The following is a 15,263-nucleotide window of genomic DNA, read 5'->3' as shown; positions in this document are numbered from 1 at the left end:
TTCTGTCTTTGTGTATGTGTGCACTAGGATGCTCTATAACATGTTTCTAAAGGAAGTAACTATGGGTTAATGTTAAGACTAATCCTCATGAATGTATTATAAAAGGTTAATCATAAAAGTAAAATACTGGAAACTTTGGGGTTAGACAAAGAAGAGTTGGTTAAATAAATTCCTATATAGCCATATGAGGTAGCTGTGATGATTTATAAGACTTCTTAATAATGTTACATGAAAAAAGCAAGTACTGAAATATTACATATGGAATGAGCCCACTTTTGTAGAAACACTGAACAGTCGAGAAGGATGAACCACAAAAGCCCCGAGATCACTTTCTGGTACAGGGTAAGCACTACCTAATTGCTTGCTCACTATTAGTAGAGCAGAGTCAGGGACTCAGGGATAGAAACTGGGGGCATCTGCCAATGGCACAATGTCCCAACCTAGGTCAAAGGCCAGGGCAGACCTAAATTAATAGTTGCTCATTGAAGGATGCTTTCTGGTTAAGACAGAGATTCCTCAATGTCTCTTCCACTGAGCCAGTTTGAACAGCAGCTATGAAAATCTGCCTATCGCAAAGAAAACCAACAGTCCTATTTTACTTCATGTTTTGTTCATACGAATAATGCATGAAAATGCTTTTTTTAAAAATAAAATGGATTTACATATTTGGGTAAATTCCTCTTGAGGATTATCCTCAATGCTGGACTCTTCCTACTTCCTGAAAAAAAAAAAGAAAAAGAAAAAAACCACTGCTCTGAGCCTGGTACATAAGCTTCCAGTTTCTTTTATCCCTTCACATGCCAATCTATGTACCATGGAAAAATTGAGAGAATTAAGCTGAGTGGTCAGTACAGTATTCTTTTTGTGTATTTAAAACATCACACAATAATTTTTAAAAATCTACAGTGTTTTATAAGTATGCTTTTACATAGATTATATCATATCATAATAACCTTCTGAATATTGTCTCCTGTTACAGTAACATTCTGAATTTCTGAATTGTTTCTGAATTGACACTCTGAATCATTTCACCCAACAACATATTTTTCGTATCTGTCTCTGTTGACACCTACAGTATGAGTCCATTCCTTTTAATTACCACACGTATTCCAACACTAACACACTATACTTTTTAGACATTCTCTCCATTGATAGGTATTTCATTTGTTTCCAGTATTTCTTTATTCAAACAATGCCGCTGTGAACATCCATAAAATGATTCCTTATGCAAACATGCAAGTATTTGTCGAGGACAGATCATCAGAAAAGGACTTTCTGTGTCATGGGTCATGCACACTTTTGGTTTTAATCCTTAGTCTCAACCCTCCCAAGAGAGCTACTGTGTGAGAGTGCTTCATTTCCCACATCCTCATCAATACTTGATATTATTAGTCATTTAAAATATTGCAAATTTGATTGGGAGAAAATAGTATCACATTTTTTGGTTTTCCTGTTTAATAGTGAGATTGGGCATCTTCTGAGATGTTTGTTTACTGGCCATTTGCAATTCATTCTCTGAGAACTGCTTGTTCATATACTTGGCCTGTTTCCTCTATTTTTCCATTATATTGTTATAATATATATTATATTACATATAATCTATTCTATTGTTTTTTTCTTATAATTTATACATTTACACTGTATTGTTATTACTATTATTATTTATATATTCTGAAAATTTCCAGTTTTATGTAGATCCAAATGTGGCTTTTAATATTAAAATTCTTTCAAGGAGAAAAACGACCCTGAGCTTGCTAAGTATCGTAAAGCAACCCACCCCCGCGGCGTGTCACAGACAACCCACCCCCGCGGCGTGTCACAGACAACCCACACCCCCGGCGTGTCGCAGACAACCCACACCCGGCGTGTCGCAGACAACACACCCCCGCGGCGTGTCACAGACAACCCACACCCGGCGTGTCGCAGACAACCCACCCCCAGCGTGTCATAACCAACCACACCTGCGGCGTGTCATAACCAACCACACCAGCATTGTTTCTGTGCAGCTTTAGAGTCATTTGAGGAATTGAAAAATCATTAGAAATCTAGGAAGTGGCTTCCTTCAGTCTCCATCCCTCCACTCATCCTCCTCCAGAAGGTTAAACAGGCAGCTGCCAGGAAAACCTCCTCTCCCTGAACAACAAAATTATTATGACGAAAGCAGAGTTATCTGAACGGGGACCAAGGACTATTTCATCAGTGTCATTCCCTGCCACCCTCTTCCTCATCCTCTTCCGCTGAACACGTCCAACAGTCTTGTTTATATGTCAGAGGGAGACGTCGGATGGTTCTGAGTTGAATATTTATAACTGATTTTTCTAAAGGAAGCTTCATGTTATTTACCTGCCTGTCAGGCACCATTGTGAACCCAAGGACACAGAGTCTGCATGTCTAATGATTTAAAGGCAAATGCTTTTTACCCAAGGACATTTTAAAGCTTAAACATTAAAAAAAAAAAAAGTGCTAGGCTATAACTGATTCTTCAGAAACAAAGATCCAACTCAAAGTTGTCAGTCATATACTCTAATTATAAATGAAGTACGCTTTCATCATATCCCTATTACCGCTTGATTTTTTTTCATAGAGATCAACAGTAAAGGAAACTAAGTCTCTTTCCCAGAAGCAATATTTCTGTGTTCTTAGCCTTGTCATCTAGGAAGAAGTAAAACAAAGGATAAAGGTAGACCAAGTGACTGAAAAACCTTACAGGCCAGAGAGAATGACTGATTCTTAAGGCTGGTTTAACCAAAGTTTGACTTTTAATTGTAGAAATAAACAAATATGAAAGAAAGATTATATGAAATATGATTATAATATAATGAGATCAGCTTGCTATTGATTTTGCTTTTAAACAAACAGACCAAGTGTTATTACAGCCCAGGAGCACTGTCCTTCAAAGCAACAACCCTCGAAGAGTGTATGATAATTCAGTGTATGTGGCAATTGCTTAAAACATTTTTCAAACTCCCTTTGGACTTGCCTTTAGAACCAGTTTACACACCCACCAGAAAATGTCTCATTACTTTATAATCACACCACACTGAGGGCGCCCAAACCAGCATTACCTGGTTTAATCACCCCTCTTTCACCAGATCAAAAAAAAAAAAAAAAATCAAATCAAATCCAACAGCAAAGGATGAATATTTGTTATGCATAAAAAATCAAAAGAATGACCTGCCACCTGCTCTGACAATAATTTGCATTGAGAATGGTAATTACCTTTTGACAAATCATAGGATATAATTTTACAGGAATACCACTCGTTTTGTGGTCGATGTTCTAATAAATATCATTTTTAATTAGTAGTTACACCTCACAAACACTCAGCATGTTAGAAGGTGGGTACTTCCAGTTTTCTTCCTTCAGCCCAGCACTTGAACCCTTGTGCACCCCAGGTTTCTCTATAGGGTCCTGTCACTGTGCCCATTGTCCCGTGTGCTCTGCTTCCTGGAGCTCAACCCTGGTCTCTTAACTCTTTGCCACTCATTGGTTCACCTGATCTCATTCATGCATCTCCAGCAAATGATTTAGCAAACTCTTAACCTTCTCTTCGCCTGAATCCTGACTCGGCTGGTTCCCAAACAGAAGCCGGAGGTGGGGGGGCGGGGGGGGGGGGGGAAATAAAGCCAGAATTTGAACTGGAAGTCATAAGAAGAGGAAAGTTTCAAAGCCTGAATTCATCCCTTTCTACTCAGAGGCATTCAGGGTTCCATCCGCCTGGCTACTAGGAGATAATGTCAGGAGGAATTTAGTGGGCTTGGGTTACACCACGCTCCGTAAGTTAATACAACAATGGAGTACACAGCTGTACTGGGCTATTCTGGCAAGGCCAAATTATTTGTCCAACATGGGAATCATTAGCACCTCATTCATTATTAAACTGGAAAACAGTTTGGTTGGATTCCCTGAAGGGTCAGCTGCCAGATGTAAGCTCAGAAATGAAATCATCATGCTCTTGTGATGATATTTCTTTAGGAATTTAATATACAAATTGAATAAAGGACCTTTCAGGGAAATTAAAGCCATGTGAATTCCAAGAGTTTGTCTAAGCTTCCACAGTTGAGTAAAATTTCTAAAGCACTTCCCCCAATGCTCTCCCATACCCTAAGCCTTCCTAATTTGATATGAGGAAGAGGACAAATTTCATAGCATGTGCCATCCAAAATTATACCAGAGAGGCTAACAGCTCAGTAATTCCGAGACCAAACAGGTGTGCCAAATCAAGATCTATGGAACAATTTCTTCAGGCTCTACTGGATGAACCCCATGTAAGAGAGGCTGGTGGACTCCATCTCACATGAAGGTGAAGTGAAACCATGTTGCTCGAAAGTCACCAGCCCACAGATGCCTGAGGAAAACAGATGGGTCAACTTCATGCTGCAGAATTAAAATCTTCCTTCAGAAGTAGGAAAACAAACAAACAAAAAACCAAAGTTGGGGGTCTAACACAAAGTTTTGAATTTGCACACTCATGACCTAAGCATTCCTCTGAGACTCTGAGATGTCTCTTAACACATTTGGATGGTTGGGACCACTTCAGTGTCATCCCACAAAATTCTTTATTTTGCACCCCCACTGATTCTGCCTACAACCTTCCATGGACCAAATTTCCACTGCCGGGGCCACCAGCCAGGTGCGTACTGGCTCTTGGCCATAGTCTGTGCCAGCACAGAACAATACATGTTTGTTTGGAACAAAGCCCTGGAACATCTTTAAAATTGTCAGAAGGAAGGCTTGTTCTTGAAAGCACAGGAATGCCACACAAAATCTAACCTAAGCTCCACACACTTGTCAAGAGCACGGGGCACATGCATTGTATGGCACAGAATACTTGTTTCCTGGGAAAATCCACCTCCAGAACATGAACACAACAAAAATAAGGGCAACGGGAATCATCCGGGTGTATCACAGCACAATTCTTGGGTTTTTTTCCTACAGTGTTCCTGACATCTGTTTGAATACATGCATTAGCTCCTACCTTTGCATAGTTTACTTTGGAATTCTTCAGTTTCCCTTTACTACCACAAACAAAGGCAAAACCTTAGTACAGGCGTTTTGCATAGTCTGTGGGCAGAGGTATTTCCTCCAGATTTTCATCTCCCTAGACAAAAAGGAGGAGAGGAAAAGCCAGCCGGGCTGCAATCCACAGGGAGACACGTTGCATGAGCTCAGATTCATTCTGGGGATTTGTCTAGCAAATACTCAAGGGAGAAAGCACATACTGGTTTTGGAAACCAGTTTGGTGAGATGTACCAAGCACGCAGTTTTCCAAAAATGAAAGCATTGACATTTCTAAATCCGATGAGATATTTAAAATACATAAAAAAATAAAGAGAATAATAGCACAAAACTATGTTTGCTATATCTGCTTCCAATCTTTTTTAAATAAAATATTTTACAGAGTTATAGTCTCTTTTTCACCCTTCCCTGAAAATCTCTCTCACCCAGCCAGCCTCCTCAGAGGTAACAATTATCTGGAAATTGATATGTTTCCTTTCCTTCCATGTTTTATTACATATCCAACGACAAAACATAGTATTGTTTTGCCACACAATTTAAATGTATGTAAATACACACGTACATTTGGTGTTTGTTTGTGCAGGCTTTAAGGAATCAGTTTTGTTTGTTCATTTTTTTTTAACAATGAAAAAATGAAAAGATATTCAAATCTACTGAATTCATAATACTGGGCCTGATTAGTCAGAAATCAGACTTTCAAGGCAATATAAATGTTTTACTGAAGACGTCATTTTTCATTAAGAACAACCTCTTGCATTGTTTTTTGTCTACTGATAAAATCACTGATCAAATACACTTTCACGAGCACAATAAAGAAATTAGTTTGGGTTCACTGTAGTAGTCGATCTAGTGAGTTGGTCATTTAAATTTTCATCTGCAATTGACTTTTAAGTACAGCGGTTATTTACCTGACAGAATCAAGAGTTCGATGATCTCTGCATCTCCCAGAAATGCAGCCACATGAAGTGGGGTTCGCTTCTCAGAATCCTGAAACAATGGCAAAGATAAACAAGTCAGTGGAGGCTAGAGGTACCTTCAGTAGACATAATAAGACATGTCATTCGCTCTGAGGTTAATGCTTGTGGGAGAGAGTGAAGGCCAGAACCTACTCAGGTGAGCTCTGGGTGCACATTTCTCTCAGCATCTCCCATAGTCACATGTACAAAAGATCCCGTTCTGTGCCTGTGTGTTGTATTTGTCTCCGGGCTCCTTTTGTTGGAGCCCACCTCAGGTCAGGGACAGACTATCATGCAACGGATGATGAAATTCAATTTATTTTCAGACCTTCCTTATGGTAAAAAACCAAAAACAAAAACTCAAACCCTTTTACCTACTTTAATAGCAGTGTTCAAAGCATGCAATGATTTGTTTTCTTTCTAAAGGAACATAGTGGAATTGTTCGTAAGGACATTAAACATTAAGTACAGTCAGCTTCTCCTTTCCATCTCTATTAACTGTTGCCTAGTTCACCACCCATTCATGTAACACTTACTGAATGCCTACTATGTGCCACGAACCAGATTTGGGGTTCAGTCCTTGCCCTCATAAATTTACATTCGAGTGGGGAGGCTGTCAGTAGTCATGGAAACCAATGGCACATGACATCATTTCAGATGGTGATAAAGGCTATCCCAAAACTAAGACAGGGTAATGGGATCCAGTGACCAGGGAGGTGGGAACAAGATTCCTTAGAATGGTGGAATAAGGCCTTTCTGAGAATACTGACGTTGAAGCTGAGAGCTGAGGTAGATATTACTATCTCTGTTTTACAGATGAGAAAACTGTGGCTCAGATAAATTAAGAAATTTCCTCCAGACCCCATAGGTATATAGCAGAGCCAAGATTGGACTTTTGCCTATCGGTCTTCAGTCTAAGTCCTTGGCAAAGCATTTAATATACTGTGTTGTTAACACGATAAAATGCAGGGGGGAGAATTGCTGCTTCTCCATCTGTAAACTGGAATATCTGATGAGAGAACTCAAGATAATGTCAGTAAATAAAGCCCTAGGCAGGCATGAAGCTTGGCCCATGCACACCAAGTGCTCCAGGCAAAGCTGTTTTGTCATGAGCATAGATAGTTGTGTGATATCTTGCCCCCAAGACTAAGAACTCCACAGGGTAAAGAACTGGTCTTACTCCTCTCTATCAGAGCCCACAGGAGCAACAAACTAGATGCTCGGCATAAATCAGCCAAATTGAACTGGTCTATGCATATTGCTTCTTCTATAAACTTCCCTGACTGTTCCACAACGGTAACCAAAGTTTGTATACTATGTCTTTGAGGTTTCTCCTAAAACTAGCATGCATTTTAGTTTCAAGATTTGTGAAGCTGCTGTTGATTTTAATCATTGTTCCTGTTATCACTTGATTACACAACCTACCCAACCACCCTCGGATTTGCCCAAGGACACAATTCTGTTTTCTGACAGTTCAGGCCCTCTGCTCTTTGTCAGTCTCCTTCAGACTACTGCTTTTAGGCATTTTGTGACTATTAATATCTAAAACAGATGGCAGACAGGAGATATGACAAGAACTGATCTTCAAACCAGTCTATTTGTTAGGAGGTCTGGTAAATAGGTTTCATGAAGGGTTGGACTAACTTTTAAGTGGATAAAAAAAAGAAGTCTGAATTAGCTGGGAATTTATGTCATCTATGTATGTTGCAGGCAATTATTACAGATAAGTGGAAATAGGGCAGTCATGTAACTATACCATATAAAGTAAAGGTATGCCACAGAAAATTCTGAAAGATATACAACCATCGTTAACCGTCTTATAGTTATGTCACACTTTCCATGAAAATAGAGATTCAGTATTTGAAAATTTGAAAAATATTTCAAGTGTATTAACTGGCACAGAGAACTATACAAAGAACTGATACTAGACTTTCACAAATGTTTTCTCTTTCTATTTCTTCTATTGCCATCTCTATAAGCACTTTTCATCTTAGCCTCATATTCTCTTTGAATCCCCACTATATCTATGAAACATTTCTCTTGAGTCTTATGACAAAAGTTACATAATTATATGTTCTTCTGTCAATTGAACTGGTTCCAGGGTTTGGTTCAACAAATTAAACCTTACCTAAGTGATTTAAACAAGGACTAACCAGCCCAAATTATGACTTCATTTGACCTGAAGCAAAGTCAATGCTCTGTCTGAGAGCTTGGCCCTCAAATAAAAAGCCAAGAAAACCCCAATATCTAAAACTGGTTGGCCTGTTATTATAAGACTGGCTTTGCTAATTCTGTGGCCCCTTTTATGACATGGCTTGTTCAAACTGAAGTTTTTATAACATAAAAGGGGTGTGTTATGTGAGATCACAAAGTAAAAATTCTTGATTGGTACTACCAGTGTTCCTGTTGACATGCATTTAAAGGTTTCCTGTAGCTTCCAGAACAACTATACCAATTGATACCCTCGTTCAGTGGCATGCCACACACATGTAACTACAAAGAAGATCTGTATTCAGGCAGCAGTTCTGTGGTTCTCCAAAGTATCACAACTATATAAACAATTTCATGTGCTGCTAAGACCTCAACTAAAAAAGCAATGCACTTAACTAAACAATAACTACTGACCAAGGGTTACCAACACCAGCGCTCTAGCAAGGAACCTGAGTGATATACAGAGTCATGTGCGGAGAATAACAGAGCCACAGTAATCACCATCCTCAATCAGGTCAAATCAGCTGGGAGGTTGCAGTTCATCCTCTGCCTAAGGATAAGGCCACTCTACTTGGCCACAAGCTAGACAAATGGACAAGGAGATGTAATGGTAGGAGAAGGAAGGAAAAGAGTCTGATGAAAAGAGTATACTAGTAATAATACTAGTAAAAATGTGTTCTAGGCCAATGATACCCCTAGGGTTTCTAGAAGAAGAAACAAAACCTAATTATAGAGTGTTTTAATTTTTTTTTTCAAACTGCCTTTTATCTATTCTACTACTCAAATCTCGTAACATCCCTACAAGGAGAGACACATCTCTCAGAACCTTGTTGTTAAGGCTTATTATCATCATTTGAAAGATAGTGATTTTTTTTAGATTGAAAAGCTAGGGAATCTGCGCATTTGGAGAGATTGTATGATTTGCCCAGCACTTAGGGATGGGAGATGAGGTGAAGAACTAGAACTGACACCCTCACATAGAGAAAAATCCTTGAAGTGGTCTTGAAGAAAGATTCTTGAAATGAATTGATATTGAAAAAAAGCCAAACACTCTCACAGGTAGATGGAAAGGCAATGACTTGGCCTAGATTCCTGATGGGAGAATAAAAGTGTCTCCACTGAGCATTTGCCTTCCCAGAATCTGTCCTCATGTGGTTTGGGGTTTTGAATTCACAATACCTGCACAGTCCAGGAACTTTCAAGCTGAAAAATAGGCATAAAATTGGTTCTAGGCCAAGGACATCCATAGGGTGTCAAGAAGAAGAAACAAAATCTGTCTAAAGAGATGTGTCTTCAATACAAGCAACTCAGGACACCCACAGTTAAACCACCACTGAAGATGAGCTCACAAGCCTAAGCTACAAGACCCATGTGGAAGCAATTAACTAGAAGCAAGAATCAGCAGGCATAACAACCAGAAAGAACTTGAGATAACAGAAGAATCAGAGATATGAATACTGTTTAAAATCATTTAAGATACGAAAGACAAAGCTCAAGAAGAAAAAAAGATTATTTCTTTTTAAATGAACAAAATTTGAGGAAGGAGTGTGTAGGAAGAGTTTCAGAAAGCAGTACAAACACATGAGGCTGGCAATCATCTAAGACTTTGGTCTAAGAGAGATGAAAACAAGAAGAGTAAACAAGAAGGACAGGAGAAGAAAAAATAAGGACAGTGACCTTGGGATACGTTTTAGAACCATTTATTCCACCATATGTTCTAGACATAGACCTTTATTGAGAAGTTATTATACCCTAGGCATTGTGGCGGATGTTAGGAATACAAAATTAAAAACATCCCGTCCTCACCCTAAAGAAACTTACGGTCCAGTTACCAGTTTCCAAATCTAGGGCATCCGAATAAAAATAGTAACAGGGAAGTGGCAATTAGTGATATCTGTGATGTTAAATTATTTATGAAAATTACCAAAAGTGATGAGACAAATGTCTTCTCGAATACTGCCCTGAAACTCACCCAATCCCAAACTGCCCTGGGCAGGAAATCTAAACTGACAAGAAAAAATCGCTTCTGAATTGGGAAATAAGTACATCTTGTCCAGGACTCCCTAGAAACCCTACTGGCTCCAGCTTATCTGGAAGCTTCGGAAACCCAGGGGCAGACTTCCAGGTCAGCCTATATCTTACAGGCTGACTTAGGGATTGTTTCTGGATCAAAATTAGAATCGAGGACCAGGCCAGGACCAGAGTGGCATTCAGACAGACACAGTGGCTGAGCTAACTAAGCGTTCTGCTCTTCTGTGTTCACAGCTACTTGCTGCTCCCATGGGTGCTCCGTGATGACCAACAGCGGATAGATGATCATGGCGGTCTTTACAACACCCATGAATGCAAGAGGAGAAAATCATTCAAAAGCAAGCACAGTATGGTCAACACACATGAGAAACACACATGACTCATCAGTGTATTTTTTAAAAGATTATTCAAGTATCACAAAAAAGACCTTTTCCCATTACAGTAGCTCCGATTCCAAACAGCCCTTTGAAAATAGATTCGGACCCATGAAAAGTCACAGGTTTCTCCAGAAGGAAGGAAGGTAAACCCTTCCTTTCTATGAATAGCCAGAGACACACACAGCCAGCTGGTGTCTGAGCTAAATTTGCAGTATGTCAGAGAGAGATCAGGCAGAGGAAGTTTCTGTCTGTTTACCAAAGAGGCAGATGAAAGAAAATAGGGAACTTGAAGTATGTACACATAAAGTGAGCTTGACATGGGCAGAGAGGCCATTCTGGCAGACAAAAATACTGTGTAGGGGGCACCCCAAGCCTCTGTTCTGAAGATTAAGAATTGTTTATTATATGCTTTGGAAATTCTCAGCTAGAAGTGCATGACCTAACCTTCACTGTAAGTATCTATCATACAGTTCTACAAATATCCCTCCCTACATATAAATATCTTACATACCAAGACAGGCAGATGAAGCAATGTTAAGAAAACAAGCCCTGCAAAGCCTTGCCATCATGAAATACAGAAGTGAAGTTCCGATTGTCAATCCAAACTCCCACAAACAGCAAAGAAGCAAGCTTCTTAGGTGCAACGAGCTTAATACAATAGTGAACAGAGATCACTAGAAGCCAGGAGATGTCTAAAACAACTCTGTACACAAAATAGTTACCGTGGAGGTATTTCAAATCACGTGAAGAAAAGAGCCGAAGACATGTGAGAGATTTAAATCAAACGACACACAATGGGAAAGATGCTTGGTCTTCAGGTGAGGAATTACAAGAAATTTGTAAAGAGGAAAAGAAAGCAGAGAAACAAATGTCATGGTTCTTTTTAAAATTTTCATGTTTACTTTCAAGCTTTAACATCTCATGGATACAGAGAGGTACAGAAAATAACAGGTCTGTGTGTTCCCACCGGCAAAATCAAGTAAGTTGACATTTCTATATCCGCTTCAGAATTCTGTTTTAAAAAATAGCTTTAGGGGTGAAGTGCCGTTAAGTACTGTGACTTGCAATGGTTTAGAAAATAACTGAGGTGTGTGTGTGTGTGTGTGTGAGAGAGAGAAAGAGAGAGAGAGAGAGGCAGAGAGACAGAGAGAGAAAAAGAGAGAGGGAGAGAGGAGACAGGTTAGACTGTTTTCAATTCTTCACTACGACAAATCGTGTTGCAATGCATATATTTGTACATGTCTCTCTGTGCATATGGATGAAAATTTCTCTGGGGCAGGTACCAAGAAAAGGCAGTGCGAGATCTCAGTGTATATACATACTCAACTTTATTAGGTATTTTCAAATAGCTTTCAGAAATAGTTTTACAATTTATACTCCCTAGCCATAAATGTGTTCCTTTCCCCAACATTCCTCCCTATATTTGATGCTATCAACCTTATTACATTTTCCCAATACGATTGCCTGACACAATATTTCATTGTTGCTCTGATTTGCATTTCACTACATACAAGTGAAATTAAGGCTCTTTTCATATGTTTAGTAAAAGTTTTGGCTTGACATTGGGGAGGGTAGGTACTATGGTGAGCGCTGTGAATTGTGTAAGACTGATGAATCACAGACCGGTACCCCTGAAACAAATAATACATTTAATGTTAATAAAATAATAATAATAAAAATAAATAAAATAAAAGTTTTGGCTTCTTCAACTACGAATCGCCTGTACATATACTTTACCCACTTCTATTCAGTTTTAGTCTTTTTCTTATGATGTGTAGAGTTTTAATATATTGTTTTAATTCAACTTTCAATGAAAACTCAAGTTATGCCTTCACCTAGACACAGCAGAGCTGGATCAATGTCTACCCCAAGTTACCGTAAGAGAAAAATTTAGATTTATATTCATTTTCCACGCACACACTATCCTATGGAGCTGGATATACCTTAGCTGGAATTTTCTATGCCTCAAAGGTGACAGCAAATCTCTGCCCCTATATACATCCAGCAGCAAACAACTTTATTCAATCATCACTCTGTTGGTATTTTAACCCATCCATTTGAATGTAACATGGATGTATGAGAAACACTGGTACATTTTGCTATATCTAAACATGCTCAAACTGTAAGTCTAAACCTCAAAACCACATCTAATTCTTAAAACTAAACAAGAATCACTCAAAAATCATTTAAAATGAAGGTAAATTAAGAGAAATGAGAATGCCAAAGATGTTTGGATTGTATCTGCCTTAGGTAACTAAATATTGGATATTTTTATTATACTAATTTTTTAAACTAAAATAATGCATATTAAATAAAAATTTTATCAGAGATTATGCTTTCTAATTTGATCCTTAAAACACTGCTGTAAGGTACATATTATTGTCCCCATTTGACAGGAGAGGAACCTGAGATTTTGAGATGGTAAGTAACTTGACCAGAGTCACACAGCTAGTAATGGTAGAACGGGGATTCAGAACCAGAACTGATTCCATTGTTCATGCTCTTGTTAACTCTCTGAATAGTTACAAGCCTTGGTAAACAAAAGGGAAGTTATTTTTCATTACAATTAACACTCTGACCTAGTACTGTAGACCTAAGGACAAAATTCTCATAAGCAAAAGTACAAGCAGGCAAGAAGAATAAAGTTGGAGAATTAACATTACCTGATTTTAAGATTTATCATAAAGCTACAGTAATCAAGACAATTGGGTATCAGTGTAAAAACACATATATGGACAACATACGGGATTTTCAAAAACGGTAAAAAGGCAATTCACTAGTGAAAAAGTGATCCAGATTCTTAGGAATTTACCCTAGAGAAATGAAAGCATATGTCCATACAAAGATTTGCACATAAATGTTCACAACAGTTTTATGTGTGATAGCCAAAAACGGGAAACAGTCCAAATTTCCATCAACAGATAAATGAATAAACTATGGTATGCCCATATAATGGAACACTACTCAGCAATTAAAAAGAATATTGCTGTATGTCACAACGTAGACGAATCAAAATAATTACACTGAGTGAAAGAAGCTAGCAAAAAACGAATACATACAGTATTAATTCATTATAAAAAATTCTAGGAAATGGGGTGCCTGGGTGGCTCAGTTGGTTAAGTGACTGCCTTCGGCTCAGGTCATGATTCTGGAGTCCCAGGATCGAGTCCTACATCGGGCTCCCTGCTCAGCAGGGAATCTGCTTCTCCCTCTGACCCTCCCCCCTCTCATGTGCTCTCTCTCTCTCATTCTCTCTCTCAAATAAATAAATAAAGTCTTTAAAAAAAAATTCTAGGAAATGCAAGCTAATGTACAGCAACTGAAAGCAGATCGGTTGTTGCCCAAGGAGGCTAGAGGAGAGATTGAAAGGGGCGGGAGCTAAGGATTATAAAGGGGCACAAGGAAGCTTCTGGTGGTGATGGTATATTCATTATCTCAATTGTGGTAATTGTTTCATGGGTGTAAATATGTTAAAACTTTGTAAATGGTACACTTTAAGTATGTCTAGTATATTACATGTCAATTATACCTCAATAAAGCAGAAAACACATAAGCAGGCAAATAAAACATTCTGTGGTGGGGCACCTTTCTGGCTCAGTCAGTAGAGCATGCGACTCTTGATCCTGGGGTTTTGAGTTCAAGCCCCATGTTGGGTGTGGAGATTGCTTAAATAAATAAAACTTTAAAAAAATTCTGTTGCTTGGGAAACATAAAGAAGGGCATATTTATGGATTAAAAAAATACACCTACTCAACAGGGTAAATTCAGTTAAAGGAGAAAACAGCAGAATCTAATCAACCAATAATATGCTAATTTTTGAGGCAACTCATGTCTTGCTCGTGTATAGACATAAAAGTGAAGTCCTTGCAAAAGTATAGGGTGTTGGATTAAGTATATATGCTTTAAAAATAGGCACAAGCAAGAGTTCTCTTCAAAATCCCTTGGAACACTTCTATCTCCTAAACAAAACCTTTGACAAATGTGTATTGAGTGAAGATGTAGAAAGTAAGTCCAGAAAATCAAGTACAAGTGGGGAGGCTGATGGTCTCTGCCTAACCTGTGGGCACACTGCAGCGTGTCAGCGGTACATCACCCGGGGACTGTGGGGATCTCACCACACTACCCAGAGATTCCCAAATGACAGAAGCCCTTTTAGATCGACTTTTGCCTGGGAAAGTTGATAGAGTGCCAACTATTTGATACCATTTGGCCGGGAACACATCTTGAGAGGAGAAACAGAACATGGAAAAGGATTCTCGTCCTGTAGTCCTACAGAATGGAAAACGAGCCAAGATGCTCGTCCTTTGCTGCCAGTGAAACAGTAATAGACGTCGAGCCACTGCAAAGACATTATGAGGAGTGTCTGATGAAAACCAAAGCAGGTCTTCAGAGCAGCACCTCCCCTTGCATCCTGAATGCTAATAAAGTTCACAGCTGTTCTGTGTGGCATCCCAAGCATATTAAGAAGCAGTGTCTTTCAATTTAATGCATTTGTTAAATAGCTTTTTTATGAAGAAACCATATTTCTTATACATGTGGGAATGTTTTACTGCTAAGGGTATTTAAGGAAACTCATAGATTAGAATTGCTCTTGGTTCCAATGAGCTAAGTAATGAGGTGAGAAATCTAGTTTCAGTTAGGGCCCCTACCTTAGGCTCACTGTCTCTTC

At 38.8% G+C, this 15,263-nt stretch overlaps 1 protein-coding gene across 6 annotated transcripts in view; it reads right to left on the bottom strand.

Moving 5' to 3' along the window:
* The window catches only part of ANKRD44 (ankyrin repeat domain 44), a 360,792-nt gene that overhangs the window by 156,357 nt on the left and 189,172 nt on the right, over positions 1-15,263 (bottom strand). For all 6 annotated transcript variants that reach the window (XM_032405615.1, XM_032405624.1, XM_032405635.1 and 3 more), the window contains exon 3: positions 5,928-6,006. In XM_032405615.1, the coding sequence (XP_032261506.1) occupies positions 5,928-6,006 (79 nt within the window). The remainder of the gene's footprint in view (positions 1-5,927; positions 6,007-15,263) is intronic.

Source organism: Phoca vitulina, unplaced genomic scaffold (genome assembly GCF_004348235.1).
Source record: "Phoca vitulina isolate PV1807 unplaced genomic scaffold, GSC_HSeal_1.0 scaffold1, whole genome shotgun sequence".
NCBI classification, from domain to species: domain Eukaryota; kingdom Metazoa; phylum Chordata; class Mammalia; order Carnivora; family Phocidae; genus Phoca; species Phoca vitulina.
This window is presented reverse-complemented; position numbering and strand designations above follow the sequence as displayed.